Raw genomic sequence first — 23,636 nt, forward strand, 5'->3', positions numbered from 1 at the left:
TCAACGCCGATACCGATTATTGGAGGACGATTTTTTTACATTTATTTGTAATAATGACAATTACAACAATACTGAATGAACACTTATTTTAACTTAATATAATACATCAATAAAATCAAGTAAATAATGGAACATGGTCAATTTGGTTTAAATAATGCAAAAACAAAGTGTTGGAGAAGAAAGTAAAAGTGCAATATGTGCCATGTAAGAAAGCTAACGTTTCAGTTCCTTTTAACATGAGTCTTCAATATTCCCAGGTAAGAAGTTTTAGGTTGTAGTTATTTTAGGAATTATAGGACTATTTCCCTCTATACCATTTGTATTTCATGAACCTTTGACTATTGGATGTTCTTATAGGCACTTTAGTATTGCCAGTGTAACAGTATAGCTTCCGTCCCTCTCCTCGCTCCTCCCTTGGCTCGAACCAGCAACACAACGACAACAGCCACCATCGAAGCAGGTTACACCAGCCTCATCTCGGGAGTTGATAGGCTTGAAGTCATAAACAGCGCAATGCTTGACGCACAACGAAGAGCTGCTGGCAAAACGCACAAAAGTGCTGTTTGAATGAATGTTTGTGTATGCTCAGTCAGATTGTATGCAACGCAGGACACGCTAGATAATATCTAGTAATATCATCAACCATGTGTAGTTAACTAGTGATTATGATTGATTGTTTTCTATAAGATAAGTTTAATGCTAGCTAGCAACTTACCTTGGCTTACTGCATTCGCGTAACAGGCAGTCTCCTTGTGGAGTGCAACTAGAGAGAGGCAGGTCGTTATTATGTTGGACTAGTTAACTGTAAGGTTGCAAGATTGGATCCCCCGAGCTGACAAGGTGAAAATCTGTCATTCTGCCCCTAAACAAAGCAGTTAACCCACCGTTCCTAGGCTGTCTTAGAAAATAAGAATTTGTTCTTAACTGACTTGCCTAGTTAAATAAAGGTATAATTATTATTTTGTTTATTTAAATCGGAGGCCAAAAATACAGATTTCTGATTGTTATGAAAACTTGAAATCGGCCCTAATTAACTGGCCATTCCGATTAATTGGTCGACCTCTAATTCCTATCTAATTCCTATTAGGGGGTTTAACGGTTCACCAAACCGTTCGGTACGTATTGCGGGTTTGGGGTCACTGTTCGGTTTCGGTGAGGTGGGGAAAAATAAAAATGTTATAAAATACAAAGTAATGTTGTTCCTGATTCCATATACACTACATGACCAAAAGTATGTGGATACCTGCTCGTCAAACATCTCATTCCAAAATCATGGCCATTAATATGGAGTTGGTCCTCCCCTTTGCTGCTATAACAGCCTCCACTCTTCTGGGAAGGCGTCCCACTAGATGTTGGAACATTGCTGCTATAACAGCCTCCACTCTTCTGGGAAGGCTTTCCACTAGATGTTGGAACAATGCTGCAGGGACTTGCTTCCATTCAGCCACAAGAGCATTGTGCAGACTAGTCAAGTTCTTCCACAACGATCTCGACAAACCATTTCTGTATGGACCTCGTTTTGTGCACAGGGGCATTGTCATGCTGAAACAGGAAAGGGCCTTCTCCAAACTGTTGCCAAAAAGTTGGAAGCACGGAATCGTCTAGAATGTCATTGTATGCTGTAGCGTTAAGATTTACCTTCACTGGAACTCAGGGGCCCGAACCATAGAAAAACAGCCCCAGACCATTATTCCTCCACCAAATGTTACAGTTGGCACTATGCATTCGGGCAGGTAGCGTTTTCCTGGCATCCACCAAACTCTCTGTCCATTGGCTATTCTTATTGAGCAGTGGCAACAAACTCTCTCTGTCCTTCGCCGAAGGCAAAAATGTTCCCAGACTGGAGATTTAAATGATGATGGAGAATCCTCATCTGCTCACCATCGTAGAGAACTAGTTCCCAGCTGTGCCTCAACAAAAGGACTGTTTCAAATGCGACAGTTAAGATTCAAATTTTGATGAGCTGTTTAATGGAATAGCCTGACATTTCTTGCCATTTTTTTGCTCAGATTTACGCAGAGGGGCCGAGGGTTTTAACGGTTTTTGTATATATTTTTTGTGCATTCACTCGGATTCAGTGTGGACCGAACCGAGGTCCCGTACGGAACAGTTCCATACGAATACATGTACCATTACACCCTTAATTCATATTGGACTTAGTTTACTGTAATAGTAGTGTGTGTTTGACTATAGTGTGTATGTGACTGTGTTGTCATTCGCTTCCCAGCTGACCGTGGATGTGATTGTGCTGTATACGTCTGTCTGTCTGTCTGTCTGTCTGTCTGTCTGTCTGCCTGCCTGCCTGTCTGTCTGTCTGCCTGCCTGTCTGCCTGTCTGCCTGTCTGTATGTCTGCCTGTCTGTGGCGTACCTTCCCTCTGGGTCCTGCAGCTGGGGGGTGTCTGGCTGGCACACTGTCTCTGCCCCTGCGTCCTCTCATCCAGACTGGCTTCAGTGGTGACGGCAGCTGGGCCCAGGTACTCTGCTTCCTGGGCCTTGGGAAAACACAAAGCAACTAGTGAGTAGAAAGCCTTCAACACCGCAGCTGCACTCAGGCAATTAAATACACGATGACATCCCACGGAGGAAGGACACCAAGATGAATCAAACTATCAAGCTCCCAGAACATCTGTCAGGCGTGCTATCTGTTCTAATATTAAACGTTGCTGCTGGTGCTATCGTCGTGGATGTGCTATCGTCGTGGTGGTGCTATCGTTGTGAAGGTGCTATCGTCATGGTGGTGCTATCGTTAATGGAGGTGCTATCGTCGTGGTGGTGCTATCGTCGTGGTGGTGCTATCGTTGTGAAGGTGCTATCGTCATGGTGGTGCTATCGTCGTGGAGGTGCTATCGTTAATGGAGGTGCTATTGTCGTGGAGGTGCTATCGTCGTGGAGGTGCTATCGTCGTGGTGGTGCTATTGTCGTGGAGGTGCTATCGTCGTGGTGGTGTTATCGTCGTGGAGGTGCTATCGTCGCGGTGGTGCTATCGTCGTGGTGGTGCTATCGTCATGAAGGTGCTATCGTCATGAAGGTGCTATCGTCGCGGTGGTGCTATCGTCGTGGAGGTGCTATCGTCGTGGTGGTGCTATCGTCGTGGAGGTGCTATCGTCGTGGTGGTGCTATCGTCATGGAGGTGCTATCGCCCTTCAGGGACCCACGGTGTTGTTAATGAGGTGGATGACAGCAGCTAGCCTCCACACACACACACTGGGGGACGCACGGGCACATCACACACACACTTACGCCCACACACACACACACACTTGCACTGTTTGCAGCCCATGAGACGGGGTCAGTCAGGGCTTTGGTCCCCTGCTATCAGTTAGGAGCTGACAAACACAGACTGACAGTTAGCCTCCGCTGAAGGTCAGAGGAGAACAGAGCACAGTTCAGCCCCCAGCGTATCAGTGCAACACAAGCCTCTCAGATTCAGTAGAACTTGTACCAGTAGGCCCGGATTAAAATAGCAATAGCTTAGTCCTAGTAGGGCTGTGGCGGTCACGACAAACGTTGTCAGCCTGTGATTGTCGGGCCTCATGGTAATCGACCATCAATTAACATAAACACATTTATCATCTCCCTGGCTTCCACACACAGCCACTGATGCAGACCTTTGGGACATCAGTCTAATAAATCCATGTAATATAGTCTACACCTTCACAATAAATCCATGTAATATAGTCTACACCATCACAATAAATCCATGTAATATAGTCTACACCTTCACAATAAATCCATGTAATATAGTCTACACCTTCACAATAAATCCATGTAATATAGCCTACACCATCACAATAAATCCATGTAATATAGTCTACACCTTCACAATAAATCCATGTAATATAGCCTACACCATCACAATAAATCCATGTAATATAGTCTACACCATCACAATAAATCCATGTAATATAGTCTACACCATCACAATAAATCCATGTAATATAGCCTACACCTTCACAATAAATCCATGTAATATAGCCTACACCTTCACAATAAATCCATGTAATATAGTCTACACCTTCACAATAAATCCATGTAATATAGTCTACACCTTCACAATAAATCCATGTAATATAGTCTACACCATCACAATAAATCCATGTAATATAGTCTACACCATCACAATAAATCCATGTAATATAGTCTACACCATCACAATAAATCCATGTAATATAGTCTACACCTTCACAATAAATCCATGTAATATAGTCTACACCATCACAATAAATCCATGTAATATAGTCTACACCTTCACAATAAATCCATGTAATATAGCCTACACCATCACAATAAATCCATGTAATATAGTCTACACCTTCACAATAAATCCATGTAATATAGTCTACACCATCACAATAAATCCATGTAATATAGCCTACACCATCACAATAAATCCATGTAATATAGTCTACACCATCACAATAAATCCATGTAATATAGTCTACACCATCACAATAAATCCATGTAATATAGCCTACACCATCACAATAAATCCATGTAATATAGTCTACACCATCACAATAAATCCATGTAATATAGTCTACACCTTCACAATAAATCCATGTAATATAGTCTACACCATCACAATAAATCCATGTAATATAGTCTACACCATCACAATAAATCCATGTAATATAGTCTACACCTTCACAATAAATCCATGTAATATAGTCTACACCATCACAATAAATCTATGTAATATAGTCTACACCTTCACAATAAATCCATGTAATATAGTCTACACCATCACAATAAATCCATGTAATATAGCCTACACCTTCACAATAAATCCATGTAATATAGTCTACACCTTCACAATAAATCCATGTAATATAGTCTACACCATCACAATAAATCCATGTAATATAGTCTACACCATCACAATAAATCCATGTAATATAGTCTACACCATCACAATAAATCCATGTAATATAGCCTACACCATCACAATAAATCCATGTAATATAGTCTACACCTTCACAATAAATCCATGTAATATAGTCTACACCTTCACAATAAATCCATGTAATATAGTCTACACCATCACAATAAATCCATGTAATATAGTCTACACCATCACAATAAATCCATGTAATATAGTCTACACCTTCACAATAAATCCATGTAATATAGTCTACACCATCACAATAAATCCATGTAATATAGTCTACACCATCACAATAAATCCATGTAATATAGTCTACACCTTCACAATAAATCCATGTAATATAGTCTACACCTTCACAATAAATCCATGTAATATAGCCTACACCTTCACAATAAATCCATGTAATATAGTCTACACCTTCACAATAAATCCATGTAATATAGCCTACACCTTCACAATAAATCCATGTAATATAGTCTACACCTTCACAATAAATCCATGTAATATAGTCTACACCTTCACAATAAATCCATGTAATATAGACTACACCATCACAATAAATCCATGTAATATAGTCTACACCATCACAATAAATCCATGTCATATAGCCTACACCTTCACAATAAATCCATGTAATATAGTCTACACCATCACAATAAATCCATGTCATATAGTCTACACCATCACAATAAATCCATGTAATATAGTCTACACCTTCACAATAAATCCATGTAATATAGCCTACACCTTCACAATAAATCCATGTAATATAGCCTACACCTTCACAATAAATCCATGTAATATAGTCTACACCATCACAATAAATCCATGTAATATAGCCTACACCTTCACAATAAATCCATGTAATATAGCCTACACCATCACAATAAATCCATGTAATATAGTCTACACCATCACAATAAATCCATGTAATATAGTCTACACCATCACAATAAATCCATGTAATATAGTCTACACCATCACAATAAATCCATGTAATATAGTCTACACCATCACAATAAATCCATGTAATATAGCCTACACCTTCACAATAAATCCATGTAATATAGTCTACACCATCACAATAAATCCATGTAATATAGCCTACACCTTCACAATAAATCCATGTAATATAGACTACACCTTCACAATAAATCCATGTAATATAGCCTACACCTTCACAATAAATCCATGTAATATAGACTACACCTTCACAATAAATCCATGTAATATAGCCTACACCTTCACAATAAATCCATGTAATATAGCCTACACCTTCGCAATAAATCCATGTAATATAGCCTACACCTTCGCAATAAATCCATGTAATATAGCCTACACCTTCACAATAAATCCATGTAATATAGCCTACACCTTCACAATAAATCCATGTCATATAGCCTACACCTTCACAATAAATCCATAATTTATTTTAGACGGGTGTAAAGAACATGATATGAAGAAAAATGTATTCTATTTCAGAAGAACAGAATACCATACTCTGAGTTGTCTTTATGTTAGGTCCTGATCTGGCTGTGGGCTACCCTCCATGAGCAGACAAGATTTGCTTAGAATTCCATGGCATTATTTTATAGTATGAAGAAAACAATTGAACAAAGCTGAATAAAATATAAATATTTTCTCCAAACAGTTTTGAGGGAGTGTGCAAATTCAGCTATTCTGTGTTGAACAGTTACCAAAGAAATAGGTACACCTAAACTCAGCAAAAAAGAAACCTCCCTTAAAATCAGGACCAGGTCTTTCAAAGATAATTCGTAAAAATCCAAATCACTTCACAGATCTTCATTGTAAAGGGTTTAAACACTGTTTCACCATGCTTGTTCAATGAACCATAAACAATTCATGAACATGCACCTGTGTAACGGTTGTTAAGACACTAACAGCTTACAGACAGTAAGCAATTAAGGTCACAGTTATGAAAACTTAGGACACTAAAGAGGCCTTTCTACTGACTCTGAAAAACACCAAAAGAAAGATGCCCAGGGTCCCTGCTCACCTGCGTGAACGTGCCTTAGGCATGCTGCAAGGAGGCATGAGAACTGCAGATGTGGCCAGGGCAAAAAATTGCAATGTCCGTACTGTGAGACTCCTAAGGCAGCGCTACAGGGAGACAGGATGGACAGCTGATCGTCCTCGTAGTGGCAGACCACGTGTAACAACACCTGCACAGGATCGTTACATCTGAACATCACACCTGCGGGACAGGTACAGGATGGCAACAACAACTGCCCAAGTTACACCAGGAACGCACAATCCTTCCATCAGTGCTCAGACTGTCCGCAATAGGCTGAGAGAGGCTGGACTGAGGGCTCGTAGGCCTGTTGTAAGATAGGTCCTCACCAGACATCACCGGCAACAACGTGCTTTTCACTGACGAGTCACGGTTTTGTCTCACCAGGGGTGATGGTCGGATTCACATTTATCGTCGAAGGAATGAGCGTTACACCGAGGCCTGTACTCTGGAGCGGGATCGATTTGGAGGTGGAGGGTCCGTCATGGTCTGGGGCGGTGTGTCACAGCATCATCGGACTGAGCTTGTTGTCATTGCAGGCAATCTCAACGCTGTGCGTTACAGGGAAGACATCCTCCTCCCTCATGTGGTACCCTTCCTGCAAGCTCATCCTGACATGACCCTCCAGCATAACAATGCCCCCAGCCATACTGCTCGTTCTGTGCGTGATTTAGTAGGCTATGTAAATGTTGCGCAACATGAGCTCTCATGAAGTGTTTGATTAGATTTTAGATCATATTTGCATTGATGTCAGAGTGATTAGAGGGACAATAGAGTGCTGAGTACCAGGCAGTTAGAAAGTTCAGTAGGCTACTAATAATCAGCAGCAGCATCAGAGCTTGGAGGAGCCTAATTACCGTGACTAAACAGTCAAGTTGAATTTGATTGACTGCCTTCATGACCCGTGACCTCCGGTGTGGCGGTAATACGGTCACCGCAACAGCCCAAAGCACTAGTTCTATATACTTCAAATAAAATATACCAGGGGAAAAAAAACAATCATTGCTGACATTCAAATGCAGAACGATATAGGCCTGGACTTGGTCCGATTTAAGTGGCAGTGACATATTGATTGATGCCGAACGACACTGGGACCACATCAGCTGCTTGTGGTTTGAAGGGCTTTGCTTTCCTGCCTCTTTTCATGACATGTTGCAGGTCCAGGAACAACTGGTCTAAAATTGGGGCCTCTGATTTAATTTCGAAATTAACTCGACATCTGCTCCTGAGTGGAGAGGTGATTCACCACGAGGTCATCGAGGGATATTTCCGGAACGAGTCCGTCAGTCAGTGGACGTCATCACCCTTTTTCATCCAACAGAAAACAGAAAATGGAGGTGCTATCGTCGTGGAAAATGAACTACATGTTGAACTGGAGTGGGAGTCCCTCTATGAGCCTGTTTACACTTACAAAATAGTCTAAATACAGTGGGGCAAAAAAGTATTTAGTCAGCCACCAATTGTGCAAGTTCTCCCAATTAAAAAGATGAGAGAGGCCTGTAATTTTCATCATAGGTACACTTCAACTATGACAGACAAATGATGATGGAAAAAAAAAATCCAGAAAATCACATTTTAGGATTTTTAATGAATTTATTTGCAAATTATGGTGGAAAATAAGTATTTGTTTACTAACAAAAGTTTATCTCAATACTTTGTTATAAACCCTTTGTTGGCAATGACAGAGGTCAAACGTTTTCTGTACGTCTTCACAAGGTTTTCACACACTGTTGCTGGTATTTTTCACACTATGAGCCTGTTTACACTTACAAAATAGTCTAAATATGTAAAGCAAGATCTTTATCTATTCGACATCAAATTTGCAACTTTTCTGTTTACACTGTCCTCTATATCCTGTACATTGATTGGACACAGCAGCAAAGGCTAGAGATCCAGACCATCTAACTCAGAGTTTCCCAAACTCAGTCCTCTGGACCCCAAGGGGGGGGGGCATGTTTTGTTTTTTGCCCTTGCACTACACAGCTAATTAAAAAATAATCTACTAATCATCAAGACTTGATCAAACAGCTGGTAGTGTCAGGTCAAAAAAATCACTGATATAACCCAAGTAATTACCACCTGTGTAACCTTGGCTAAACAGTGTCCGGTACTTGAGCCACTAGTACACTTTTATGCAGTGGAAGGTTCAAATTGTGTTCAGATCAGATTTCCTTGGTGAACCATGGACTGCGTGGTAAAGTGACCATTGTGTAGATAGCCTGGGTGACTGAACCCTTCTTAGCCGCTAAACTGTGGGGGTGGAGTGGGGTGGATGGGGACTGTGTTCGCTATGACAACACACTAAAAGAAAAAGAAACGACTATTAATGTTAATCAGAGAGACTCGGAAATGTATGTTTGGTATTGATCCAAATGGATATGGACCCTGATTTAACTTTTCATTGTTCATTTGTTTATTTTTTATGGAAGATTCTTTATCCATAAAATGGTGTGGGCCTGAGAACAAACCCCTCTTCACATTATTTAGATATTATATTATCTAAATATTATTTAGACATTATCCGTAAATGTAAAAACTATAAAGGAATACGCGCCATAAAAGTTTTTGACAAATTGAAAATGTTTCTCGATATGTAATACCCCCCTGTCTGTTAGGTTAATGTACTCTTGTTTGTATATTTCTGTTTTTGTATTTGTTCGTGTTCATAAAATATATCTATTTTTAAATAATAATTAAAAAAAAAAATATATATATATATATCACACTAAATCCTAACGCCATATCACTTCAGCGGTAACTTCTGATCATAATTGCTGGCTATGAGAGCGTAAACTAATGTGAGTTGTGAGGTTGTGTGCTGCTGGCTTCAAACTCTCTTCAAGTGGCTAAATGACATTAGGCAGACACACAATGATGCAGCTATTTTAAAAGGTCAAGTGGGTTAAGTGGTTCAGTTGAGCATCAACACTATAGTCAACATGGATTACTGTACAACAACAGTACTCTATTAAAACTAGGGCTGGGAATCTCCCCGTAGAGAGGCCAAACATTTAGTTAAAACTATTTAAAACAATCTATAGGATGAAAAATAGTGTTTTGGAGCAGGTACTGCCGACTAGCGCTAGCTAACACTATCTAGCAACACATTTTTTTTTTAAAATATAGATGCTTGGAGTCAAAGTATCGATATAATATCGTCCAAAATAATATTGCGATATGTAAATGTATAATTTTTCCCCCCCATCACTAATTTAAACTGTACTAGAAAAACAAAGTGTCATTTTTGGTTTTCTAAATAAAGGAAAAAAGTGGAAATAGGATGTTACCATGACGACAAGTTAAAAGTATTGAGCAAGTAAAACCACGGATGTCTGTTATTTGTCCTTTTCCCAATCGTCTACACAGTGGTCATCTTTGACAAGCACCACTCCAATATAAAGACAGGCCTGCATTACAAGTACAAAGCCAAAAGGAATGAGCTTTCATCCAAATAATCTGTTTAAATCAGTAAAGGTGAATAGATTTTTTTTATTTACAAGTCCGTTAAGAACAAATTATTATTTACAATAACGGCCTAGGAACAGTGGGTTGTTCTGCCTTGTTCGGGGATTCGATCTAGTACCCAACACTCTAACCACTAGGCTACCTGCCAAGATGACACCCTGTTAAAGGAGGAGATAGGAGATGAAACCTTGTTAAATGAGGAGATAGGAGATGAGGAGATGAAACCTTGTTAAATGAGGAGATAGGAGATGAGGACACCCTGTTAAATGAGGAGATAGGATATGAGGAGAGGACATCCTGTTAAATGAGGAGATGACACCCTGTTAAATGAGGAGATGAGGAGGGGATACCCTGTTAAATGAGGAGATGACATCTTGTTAAATGAGGAGATGAGGAGATGACACCCTGTTAAATGAGGAGATGAGATGACATCCTGTTAAATGAGGAGATGAGATGACATCCTGTTAAATGAGGAGATGAGGAGATGACACCCTGTTAAATGAGGAGATGACATCCTGTTAAATGAGGAGATGACACCCTGTTAAATGAGGAGATGAGGAGATGACACCCTGTTAAATGAGGAGATGAGGAGATGACACCCTGTTAAATGAGGAGATGAGGAGATGACACCCTGTTAAATGAGGAGATGAGGAGATGACACCCTGTTAAATGAGGAGATGAGGAGATGACACCCTGTTAAATGAGGAGATGAGGAGATGACACCCTGTTAAATGAGGAGATGAGGAGATGACACCCTGTTAAATGAGGAGATGAGGAGATGACACCCTGTTAAATGAGGAGATGAGGAGATGACATCCTGTTAAATGAGGAGATGACATCCTGTTAAATTAGGAGATGAGGAGATGACATCCTGTTAAATGAGGAGATGAGGAGATGACACCCTTTTAAATTAAGAGATGAGGAGATGACACCCTGTTAAATGAGGAGATTGGAGATGAGGAGATGACACCCTGTTAAATTAGGAGATGACATCCTGTTAAATGAGGAGATGAGGAGAGGATACCCTGTTAAATGAGGAGATGAGATGACATCCTGTTAAATGAGGAGATGAGGAGATGACACCCTGTTAAATGAGGAGATGAGGAGAGGATACTCTGTTAAATGAGGAGATGAGGAGAGGACACCCTGTTAAATGAGGAGAGGACACCCTGTTAAATGAGGAGAGGACACCCTGTTAAATGAGGAGATGACACCCTGTTAAAGGGATAGTGTATGATTCTGGCAGATGGGATTCTTATTTGCGTGCAGTTTGAAGGAAGTTGAAGGTCATTTCGTGGGGTATTGCTAACTGCACACAGAGACATACAAATCTGACTCTGGGTAAGTAGAAAAACAGAATCTCCTACTTTAACATGCAGCTCCCCAAGAAGGAAATGCATCCCTATCAACAAACTGAAAGATCCTGGCTGGCCTCCACTTGTCCAGTCACCTTAGTGCTCAGTTGGTTTCAAGCCATTGGCTCACAGCATGGTTGAGGCCCTTCACACTGGCATAACCTCCTCCTCCCTGTAGAATTGCCAGGCTTGCACTACAGTAGGCCACAGGACCCGAATGCCTCACACGCAGCACAGCACATAACTCTTTGTGAAATGCGCCATAAAAACTAGAAAGTGTATTGAGGGGGGGGGGGGGGGGGGGGGGGGGGGGTTGGCAGTGGCCTTTTGTACAGTCAGAAATAGCACAGCCAGTCAGTCCCCTGTGACATTATTAAATGCCTCGACTAGAATAGGGTATAGCGGATATGAAACTTCAAATCACAGTGCTGTTGTCACAAAACTACCACAAACAGGTCCCGATCATCATCACAAATGCCTAACTCAACAATGCTGTAACGTTAGTAGGAGAAAGCTTCAATGCATGAGGGAGCGTTAATGAATGAGGGAGCTTTAATGCATGAGGAAGCTTTAAGGAATAATGGAGTTTTAATACAAGAGGGAGCTTTAATGCATGAGGGAGCTTTACTGCACGAGGGAGCTTTACTGCACGAGGCAGCTTTAAGGAATAATGGAGTTTTAATACAAGAGGGAGCTTTAATGCATGAGGGAGCTTTACTGCATGAGGGAGCTTTACTGCACGAGGGAGCTTTACTGCATGAGGGAGCTTTAAGGAATAATGGAGCTTTAATGCAAGAGGGAGCTTTAATGCATGAGGGAGCTTTACTGCATGAGGGAGCTTTACTGCATGAGGGAGCTTTACTGCATGAGGGAGCTTTACTGCATGAGGGAGCTTTAAGGAATAATGGAGTTTTAATACAAGAGGGAGCTTAATGCATGAGGGAGCTTTACTGCATGAGGGAGCTTTACTGCACGAGGGAGCTTTAAGGCATGAGGGAGCTTTAATGAATAATGGAGCTTTAATGTAAGAGAGAGCTTTGATGCATGAGGGAGCTTTACTGCATGAGGGAGCTTTAATGCATGAGGGAGCTTTACTGCATGGGGGAGCTTTAAGGCATGGGGGAGCTTTAATGAATAATGGAGCTTTAATGTAAGAGGGAGCTTTGATGCATGAGGGAGCTTTAAGGAATAATGGAGATTTAATGCAAAAGGGAGCTTTAATGCATGAGGGAGCTTTAATGCATGAGGGAGCTTTATGGAATAATGGAGCTTTAATGTAAAAGGGAGCTTTAATGCATGAGGGAGCTTTAAGGAATAATGGAGCTTTAATGCAAAAGGGAGCTTTAATGCATGAGGGAGCTTTAATGCATGAGGGAGCTTTAATGCATGAGGGAGCTTTAATGCATGAGGGAGCTTTATGGAATAATGGAGCTTTAATGTAAAAGGGAGCTTTAATGCATGAGGGAGCTTTAAGGAATAATGGAGCTTTAATGTAAGAGGGAGCTTTAAGGAATAATGGAGCTTTAATGCACGAGGGAGCTTTAATGCATGAGGGAGCTTTAATGCATGAGGGAGCTTTAATGCATGGAGGAGCTTTAATGCATGAGGGAGCTTTAAGGAATAATGGAGCTTTAATGCATGAGGGAACTTTAATGCATGAGGGAGCTTTAAGGAACAATGGAGCTTTAATGTATGAGGGAGCTTTAATGCACAAGGGAGCTTTAATACATGAGGGAGCTTTAATGCATGAGGGAGAGCGAGAGGGTCAACGCAGAGTAGCAGTCATGTGAGTGACGAGGGGGAACAGGGACAGGGAGAGAGATAGTCTACCAGCGCGAGTTGACTTGGATGCTATCTTATTGTTATTTATTTATCATGTCATTACATAGACGCTGGATTGGTATTGGGAACATTAGAGTATCGTGTAGTATCCTAAACCTATCACTGTTACATTGAACTGGGTGAATGGAATATGAATGACAGTAACCTAAACCTATCACTGTTACATTGAACTGGGTGAATGGAATATGAATGACAGTAACATAAACCTATCACTGTTACATTGAACTGGGTGAATGGAATATGAATGACAGTAACCTAAACCCATCACTGTTACATTGAACTGGGTGAATATGAATGACAGTAACCTAAACCTGTCACTGTTACATTGAACTGGGTGAATGGAATATGAATGACAGTAACCTAAACCCATCACTGTTACATTGAACTGGGTGAATATGAATGACAGTAACCTAAACCCATCACTGTTACATTGAACTGGGTGAATATGAATGACAAACCTGTCACTGTTACATTGAACTGGGTGAATATGAATGGCAGTAACCTAAACATGTCACTGTTACATTGAACTGGGTGAATATGAATGACAGTAACCTAAACCTGTCACTGTTACATTGAACTGGGTGAATGGAATATGAATGACAGTCATCCAATATGCTGTAACAGAAATAAGGCCATGTTCATAATAAAACAAATAAAAAATAAATCGTCCTCCCTAATCTTAAATGGCATCGACTGTCACTGGTATGAAGATAAGGCTAAAACTGCTTATCCAATAGAAATCCCCTATCACACTTGTAGGCGATGTTGGCTAGCTAAACTCATGCCTACAAACACGTCATGGGGTCTAACGGTCATCTCGAGCTGAACTGCCCATGTGCAGGCCATCAAATCAAAGGCACCCACTCGTCGATACAAAGTGTTTTGTTTATAATTAAAAACGTGTCAGTTTGTCACTTTTACAAGGTTGGAGTAATAACATGTTCAGCTACTTAAGACATTGGCTCAAATCGAGATTGTGCCATTAGATTTTCAAAAAAATGAACAACTAAGGAAGATTTTTTTTCACATCTCATTGAGTACGGTTACATGCACACAATAATACGATTATTGTGAATAGTCTGAATAATGTAATAATTTGATTTAAACGTCTACATGCTATGCAAGAAGAAGAACGATTTATCTAATAATCATGTTTACATGGACACATCTGAAATCAGGCTACCTGATGATACTTTGATAGATGCAGGAAATTGCCAATCAAAATAAACATTCTACCACAGCAACCATGTTATTTTTGCGATAACTATTTAATTCTGAGTTCGGACATATAGCGTTTAAATGGGAAAAAAATATTTCTAAAATGCCTTCTTTTCGTTTTTCAGAACTCGCACAAAACAAGGAAGCCCGAAACATGCGCAGATCTAATACACTGCTTTAACTGAGGATTTACAGGCCATAATAATTAAAAAAGATTCCTCAGAAAACCAGCTGTTTTAATTGTCATATGCTTACTTCGATTAGGACCTTACGCCGATTAAGATAAACAGAGTAAGGTGTTTACATGACTAATGCCATATTCGACCTTCTGTCATAATCAGTTTAATAATCAAATGATTAGTGTGCATGTTGACTTCTCGAACCCCAAACTCCTGCCTGGTCTGTTTCGCAAGCGTTCCCGGAAGTCTCGGGATGTTGTGCCTCTGGGTTTAGAAACTCTTGTTGTTTAAATATGCGATTGCCCGGCCAATCCTCGTGCACTGTTGCACCTACGGAACTAATCTACTGAGCACTATTGGTGCTCCACCCAAGCAAGGCATTTGATTGATTTGCCGTGCTGTGAGGCGTCAAAGTATTTAGCTATTCTTCTGCCATAAACTTCCCCAGGCCGTTTTAAGGAAGCCTGTTTTGCAATGAGGCTAGTCACATCCCTAATAGAGGCTGATATGGCTAAGCTCTTTAGTGGAGTTTTGCCATATCTAGAGAGAAAGTAAAATAAGAAAATAAAAAAATGCAATTTAAGAATGGGAAGCATAGAAATAACACACATAGTATATAACTACCGCTTCTTAGACTTGCTTTCATGGAGAATGACAGATCTATAGATCACATTTCTATGTGAATTTTGTTTATATAATTGCAAAAATGTACATATTGCATTTTTAAAAACACAAAAAAATACTGTACGTGAGGTGGTGTTCCTTCAAACAGTGGCATGGGGAGGGATCCAGCTGTTTGTCCATTTCAACACAGTGAATGGCATGTCTAATAAACTCACAGTAGGCCGTAAATAAAGCCTGGACTCTGTCCTCACATGTAGTGATTTCATTGTTTAAATTGCCACATGAGCACAGATCAAAAATACGTTCTTACTGTTTTGAATAAAGTAGGCTATATGAGCCAGAGGAGAATGTTAATCCTTGGTGTTTGTTGTTAATCCTTGGGGATTGTGGGTTAATCCGTGGGGATTGTGGGTTAATCCGTGGTGCAAAATAAGATTAAATCTGCACAAATACTGCATCTTCCCCCATCTGTCAAATGTCAACCGCTGAGAACTAGCCATTCTATTAAAGCCTTTTGTAAAAGATTGGGATAACCTCATCTACATTGTCAAAATGAGCCAATGGTATTTTAAAAGTCTCACAATTCTGGATAAATCGACGAACAGATTCAAGGGAATAACTTTCCCAGTAAATACCTCCCACTCTCCCCAAACACCGGCAGAGTTCTCATGCAAAACCTCTTTTTTTGTTGCTTATTACAACAACTTTCTTTCCCTGAGGTTATGTGGCAGATGGATTTTATTCAGGGCAATAGAGCAACTGAAAATCATCCAACATTGTAAAAGCAACACTGCTATTTTGAAAGGAATAAACATGGCGTGTGTTTGTTATTATAGGCCTACTACAATTTATCTCATACTCTCTCATGAATGAAAAACATGATGCACTTATTAGCCCAGATTTTAGCTTCAGCTCATTTTATCTACTATATGCCAATTTATCTAGTTTGCAAACCTTTACTAAAGCATATGCTGTAACAAAACGCAAGATAATCTGAGAAAAGGCCAATATTTTTTTGTAGCTGTGTTGTCTAAGGGCAATGCCCATCCCTAATTTCCCCTTTCTTGCATACACGTTGGTCTCGCAACCTAGCAGAGACTTTTGGTTTTAAAACATCAGGAACATTAAGAAGAGATGGATGAATATGGACAAAACTGTACTTAGCATAGCATGAAGAGATTCACAATTTGCCTACGCTAAGCTAGCTAAATGTACCTAGCATCACGCCTAGCGTTCATCACCAAGTTAACTAGCGAACTACAGTTGTCATCCGAGCTACGTTGGCTATATATACTGAACAAAAATAAAAACGCAACATGTAAAGTGTTGGTCCCATTTTTCATGAACTGAAATAAAAAATCCCAGAAATGTCTTCCGTGCCATTCACCTGACAGGTGTGGCATATCAAGAAGCTGATTAAACAGCATGATCATTACACAGGTGCTCCTTGTGCTGGGGATAATAAAAGGTGCCGTTTTGTCACACAACACAATTGCCATAGTTGTCTCATGTTTTGAGGGGGCGTACAATTGGCATGCTGACTGCAGGAATGTCCAACAGAGCTGTTGCCAACTTCGTTTACGAGAAATAATTCTGATTGGCTGGGCCTGGCTCCCCAGTGGGTGGACCTATACTCCTGCATAGGTCCACCCACTGGTGAGCCACAGATTAGGACCAGATTCATTTATTTTCAATTGACTGATTTCCTTTTATCACCTGTAACATCTTTGACATTTTTGCGTTTATATTTTTGTTTAGTGTAGCTAACCTGTTGTGCCCATGTTGGCTAACTACAGTACCATTCTTTGGCTAAATGGCCAAACTAGCTAGCTAACGTTAGCGAGCTAATAAATAATGATATCTATTTAGCTAACTGTCTTGTCTAATTTATAGTACTCTTTGCCAAATAACTAGTAGCCAACTAGATATAATATACAAACTTCAATAGCTCGCTATCGGCGTCAGAGCACCGGTCCAAAACTCTTGAAAGTTAAGTCAGCTAAACAAACTAACCAACTATTAATCAATGTTACCTGGGCGTTTATTCTGTACGGATTCTGCTGTTTATCCTCTGTGGCAAATTTGATTTTGTCCAGATGCACTAGAAGGGTTTCTCTTTGATGAAAAGGAAACGCTGGATGCAACGAAGCCATAGTAAAAAGCAACGCAAACTGCTCCAAGGGTCCGACTGCTTCCTCTATTGGACGCCCGCAAATATGCTCTGTTCTCCTGAACGTTTTCTCGTCCACACGCGAAGGATGGAACGGGTCCCTGAAGGGAGAAACAGAATAACCGGGATAGTTTTTGTAGAACAACGAGGGATCCATATGGTTCAATATCTGAAATAGTATTCCCGCACACTCCCTGCTGTCAGATCGCAGAAGAGATAAGCAGACCAGCAGTTTGGAGCGCACCACCGGGTCGATAACATCAGATAAAATGCCCAAATCATTCGGACAGTTCGCCCTGATCTCGACATCCCGTAGAATTGGGTAATCTTTCCGTGCCAAGTCTTCCAGACAGGAGCCCAAAAACCGGAGTTCGAGCGGCTGGCACATATGCAGCAGTCCGCACATTAACTCGATCCGCTTGGCAGGATTTAGATGCAAACCAAACCACTCGAAAACGGTCTCTTTGTCCAATTGAGATGGATATCCTAGGTGTCTGGATGAATCTTCGAGCCTGTCCGAGATCGTGGGAGAGACCGATCTGGGAATATGGAGATCCGGCTGTTCCTCGGCCGTATCATCTCCTGCCTCCGCGGTTCTCATGGGCAGCTTCGTTTTAAGCATTATCGGCTCGACTGGAAAGGCTTCAAGGCGTAAATGACTGTTAAATATAGCTACATCCTTTGATCGTCTAACTGCTGTGTAATGCAGAATCAACAGAAGCAAATCAATTTTTCAGTAATAGTCAGGGAGACTCTCGGCGACAAGCTTTAGTTTTCATTTCTCCTTCACTGTAGACGGCACTCTGATGACCTGTCAATCATTCATAAACCCCTCCCCTTTCCGTAGAAGCGTACTGGGTCCTGAATTTCAGCTGAGTGGTAGTTTCTTAATTAATAAAAGTTTCATAACAATTTGAGCTTATCTTTTATTTATCTACAATGTAGGTAGAAGTACAATTTGTAGAGTGGTACATTTTAACATGTGTTTAATGTCGAATCTGTAGGATCTTGTGAAATGGAAAGCCTATATTATGTGATGTATAAAATGACAAGCCTATATTATGTGATTTCATAGTATTCATTGCTCAATTTATTGCGGTAGTAGTAATTCAGTTTCATGTATCCCTTCAAAATGCTTAGGCCTTAATGCAGAAGTAAAAATGATGTGTGTATTAAAATATGTGATCTCTTGATTTAGACATCTATGCATGTAAAATACTGTGTTTGTTTAACACTTTACACGATAGTGGTCTTATTACTGTGTTTTAATTATTGTTCCTATGGACCGAGCGAGAGATGAGGATTCCTTTAGACAACACTGACCCCTAGTGGCTCACAAACAACATTGCATAAGTAGTACGTGCATAATACCAAGGCCATGATATATTTTCACTCCTGTTGGCTAAAGACTACAGTACCCTACTGTATGTGAAATATGTCAGATTTAATCATACATCCTTGATAATCCCTGTAGACTTCAACATATTGATGGTAATTTAACATGGCATTTGGAGGCAGTGTCAGAGGAAGGTCCTAAAAATGGTCAAACACTCCAGCCAGCCTAGTCATAGACTCACAACCGAAGAACAGGTGTACGGCGTTGTGTGGGCGAGCGCTTTGCTGATGTCAACGTTGTGAACAGGGTGCCCCGTGGTGGCTGTAGGCTTAGGTTATGGTATGGGCAGGCATAAGCTACGAACAAAGAACACAATTGCATTTTATCGATGGCAATTTGAATGCACAGAGATACCACGAAAAGATCTTGAGGCTCATTCTGAGGCCCATTATTTTTAAGGTATCTGTGACCAACAGATGCATATCTGTATTCCCAGTCATGTGAAATCCATAGATGAATGCCTAATGAATTCATCACAATTGACACATTTCCTTATATCAACTGTAACTCAGTAAAATCTTTAAAATTGTTTCATGTTGTGTTTATATTTTTGTTCAGTATTACATTAAAACTCTAAAAAAGGCTTTTCATGCTCGGTGTATTTTGATATATAAATAAAGAAATTAACTGGGTGTTTCGAGCACTGGTCATCAGTCCGTATACCACGGGTATGACAAAACATTTATTTTTACTACTCTAATTTAGTTGGTAACCAGTTTATAATAGCAAAAAGGCACCTCGGGGGTTTGTGGTATATGGCCAATATACCAGAGCCCCTCGGGCCTTATTCCTTTAATACATTGAAGGAGGCTGCTGGATGGCTCATAATAATGGCTGGAATGGATTCAATGGAATGGATTGAATGGAATGGTATCAAACACATGGAGATCATGTCTTCCATACCATTCCATTTAATCCATTCTATTCCATTCCAGCCATTCCATTCAATCCATTCCATTCATTCCATTCCAGCCATTACTATGAGCCCATTCTCCCCAATGAAGGTGCCACCGGCTGGCTGCCTGTGATATACAGCGCGTTCGGAAAGTTTTCACAACCCTTGACTTTTTCCACATTTTGTTACGTTACATTTTTATTCTAAAATGGATTAGGCAATCAGGCTGACACTTGAAGGTAGCCTAACGGTTGGAGTGTTGGGCCAGTAACCAAAAAGGTCACTGTTTTGAATAGCCGAGAGGTGAAAAATCTGGCGATGTCCCTTGAGCAAGGCACTTAATTCTAATTTGCTCCAGGGGCTCCGTACCACTATGGCTGACCCTGTAAAACAACACATTTCACTGCACCTATCATACTACTATGGCTGACCCTGTAAAACAACACCTATCATACTACTATGGCTGACCCTGTAAAACAACACCTATCATACTACTATGGCTGACCCTGTAAAACAACACCTATCATACTACTATGACTGACCCTGTAAAACAACACCTATCATACTACTATGGCTGACCCTGTAAAACAACACCTATCATACTACTATGGCCGACCCTGTAAAACAACACCTATCATACTACTATGGCTGACCCTGTAAAACAACACCTATCATACTACTATGGCTGACCCTGTAAAACAACACCTATCATACTACTATGGCTGACCCTGTAAAACAACACCTATCATACTACTATGGCTGACCCTGTAAAACAACACCTATCATACTACTATGGCTGACCCTGTACAACAACACCTATCATACTACTATGACTGACCCTGTAAAACAACACCTATCATACTACTATGGCTGACCCTGTAAAACAACACCTATCATACTACTATGGCTGACCCTGTAAAACAACACATTTCACTGCACCTATCCGGTGTGTGACAATAAAACCTGATATACATGGCATTTGGAAAGTATTCAGACCCCTTGACTTGTTCCACATTTTGTTACGTTACAGCCTTATTCTAAAATGGCAAAAACAAATATGACAAACATTAATCTACCCACAATACCCCCATAACGACAAAGTGAAAACAAGTTTTTAGAAATTTGTGCAAATTAATTAAAAATAAAAACTGAAATACCTTATTTACATAAATATTTGTATGTGTATATATTATGGATCCCCATTAGTTCCTGTTAATGCAGAAGCTACTCTTTCTGGGGTCCAGCAAAATTAAGGCAGTTTATACAATTTTTAAAACATTACAGTACATTCACATATTTCACAACACACTGTGGGCCCTCAGGCCCCTACTCCACCACTACCACATATCTACAGTACAAAATCCATGTGTATGTATAGTTGCGTATGTTATCGTGTGTGTGTGTGTGTGTGTGTGTGTGTGTGTGTGCATGTGTCTGTGCCAATGTTTGTGTTGCTTCACAGTCCCCGCTGTTCCATAAGGTGTTTTTTGAATCTGTTTTTTAAATCTAATTTTACTGCTTGCGTCAGTTACTTGATGTGGAATAGAGTTCCATGTAGTCATGGCTCTATGTACAGTAGTACTGTGCACCTCCCGTAGTCTGTTCTGGACCTCGGGACTGTGAAGAGGCCTCTTGTGACATGTCTTGTGGGGTATGCATGGGTGTCCGAGCTGTGTGCCAGTAGTGTAGACAGACAGCTCGGTGCATTCAACAAGTCAATACCTCTCATGAATAAAAGTAGTGATGAAGTCAATCTCCCCTCCACTTTCAGCCAGGAGAGATGGACATGCATATTATTAATATTAGCTCTCTGTGTACATCCAAGGGCCAGCCATGCTGCCCTGTTCTGAGACAATTGCAATTTTCCTAAGCCCTTTTTTGTGACACCTGACCACACGACTGAACAGTAGTCAAGGTGTGACAAAACTAGGACCTGTAGGGCTTGCCTTGGTGATAGTGTTGTTAAGAAGGTAGAAACTAGGGCCTGTAGGACCTGCCTTGTTGATAGTGTTGTTAAGAAGGTAGAAACTAGGGCCTGTAGGACCTGCCTTGTTGATAGAGTTGATAAGAAGGTAGAAACTAGGGCTTGTAGGACCTGCCTTGTTGACAGTGTTGTTAAGAAAGTAGAAACTAGGGCCTGTAGGACCTGCCTTGTTGACAGTGTTGTTAAGAAGGTAGAAACTAGGGCCTGTAGGACCTGCCTTGTTGACAGTGTTGTTAAGAAGGTAGAAACTAGGGCCTGTAGGACCTGCCTTGTTGATAGTGTTGTTAAGAAGGTAGAAACTAGGGCCTGTAGGACCTGCCTTGTTGATAGTGTTGTTAAGAAGGTAGAAACTAGGGCCTGTAGGACCTGCCTTGTTGATAGTGTTGTTAAGAAGGTAGAAACTAGGGCCTGTAGGACCTGTCTTGTTGATAGTCTTAGCTACTGTTGTATCAACATGTTTTGACCATGACAGTTTATAATCCAGGGTTACTCCAAGCAGTTCATCTCAACTTGCTCAATTTCCACATTATTTATTACAAGATTTAGTTGAGGTTTAGGGTTTAGTGAGTGTTTTGTTCCAAATACAATGCTTTTAGAGTTTAGCAATATTCAGGGCTAACTTATTCCTTGCCACCCACTCTGAAACCAACTGCTGCTCTTTGTTGAGTGTTGCAGTCATTTCAGTCGATGGTAGTAGCTGACGTGTGTAGTGTTGAGTCATACGCATACATCGACACTCTGGCTTTACTCAAAGTCATTAGTAAAAATTAACTGTAGAAACTGCTTACTTGCTAGAAATGGATGCACGGCCAAACTGAGCAACCGGGGGAGAAGGGCCTTTATACAGGGAACAAGAACCCAATGGTCACTGACAGACCTACAGATTTCCTCTGTGGGAAAGTCTTCCAGAAGTACAACCATCTCTGCAGCACTCCACCAATCAGGCCTTTATGGTCGAGTGGCCAGACGGAAGCCACTCCTCAGTAAAAGGCACATGACAGCTCGTTTGGAGTTTTCCAAAAGGCACCTAAAGACTATCCGACCATGAGAAACAATATTCTCTGGTCTGATGGAACCAAGATTGAACTCTTTAGCCTGATTGCCAAGAGTCACGTCTGGAGGAAACCTGGCACCATCCCTATTGTGAAGCATGGTGGTGGCAGCATCATGCTGTGGGGATGTTTTTCAGCTGCAGAACTGTGAGACAAGTCAGGATCGAGGGAAAGATGAACAGAGCAAAGTACAGAGAGATCCTTGATGGAAACCTGTTCCAGATTGCTCAGGACCTCAGACTGGGGAGAAGGTTCACATTCCAACAGGACAATGACCCTAAGCACACAGCCAAGACAACACATGGGTGGCTTCACGACAAGCCATTGAATGTCCTTGAGTGGCCCAGCCAGAGCCCGGACTTGAACCCCTGGAGAGACTTGAGAGACCTGAAAATAGCTCTGCAGCAATGCTCCCCATCCAACCTGGCAGTGCTTGAGGGGATCTGCAGAGAAGAATGGGAGAAACTCCCCAAATACAGGTGTGCCAAGCTTGTAATGTCATACCCAAGAAGACTCGAGGCTGTAATCGCTGCCAAAG

At 40.8% G+C, this 23,636-nt stretch overlaps 1 protein-coding gene across 2 annotated transcripts in view; it reads right to left on the reverse strand.

Moving 5' to 3' along the window:
• LOC139420139 (zinc finger CCHC domain-containing protein 2-like) overlaps positions 1 to 18,666 on the reverse strand; it is a 65,913-nt gene extending 47,247 nt beyond the window's left edge. For both annotated transcript variants that reach the window (XM_071169918.1, XM_071169917.1), the window contains exons 1-2: positions 17,635 to 18,666; positions 2,370 to 2,493 (exon numbers count right to left, since the gene is read on the reverse strand). In XM_071169918.1, the coding sequence (XP_071026019.1) occupies positions 2,370 to 2,493; positions 17,635 to 18,393 (883 nt within the window). In that variant the 5' untranslated portion in view covers positions 18,394 to 18,666. The remainder of the gene's footprint in view (positions 1 to 2,369; positions 2,494 to 17,634) is intronic.
• Between the last annotated feature and the right edge of the window lie 4,970 nt (positions 18,667 to 23,636).

Source organism: Oncorhynchus clarkii, chromosome 11, assembly GCF_045791955.1.
Source record: "Oncorhynchus clarkii lewisi isolate Uvic-CL-2024 chromosome 11, UVic_Ocla_1.0, whole genome shotgun sequence".
Taxonomy (NCBI): Eukaryota; Metazoa; Chordata; class Actinopteri; order Salmoniformes; family Salmonidae; genus Oncorhynchus; species Oncorhynchus clarkii.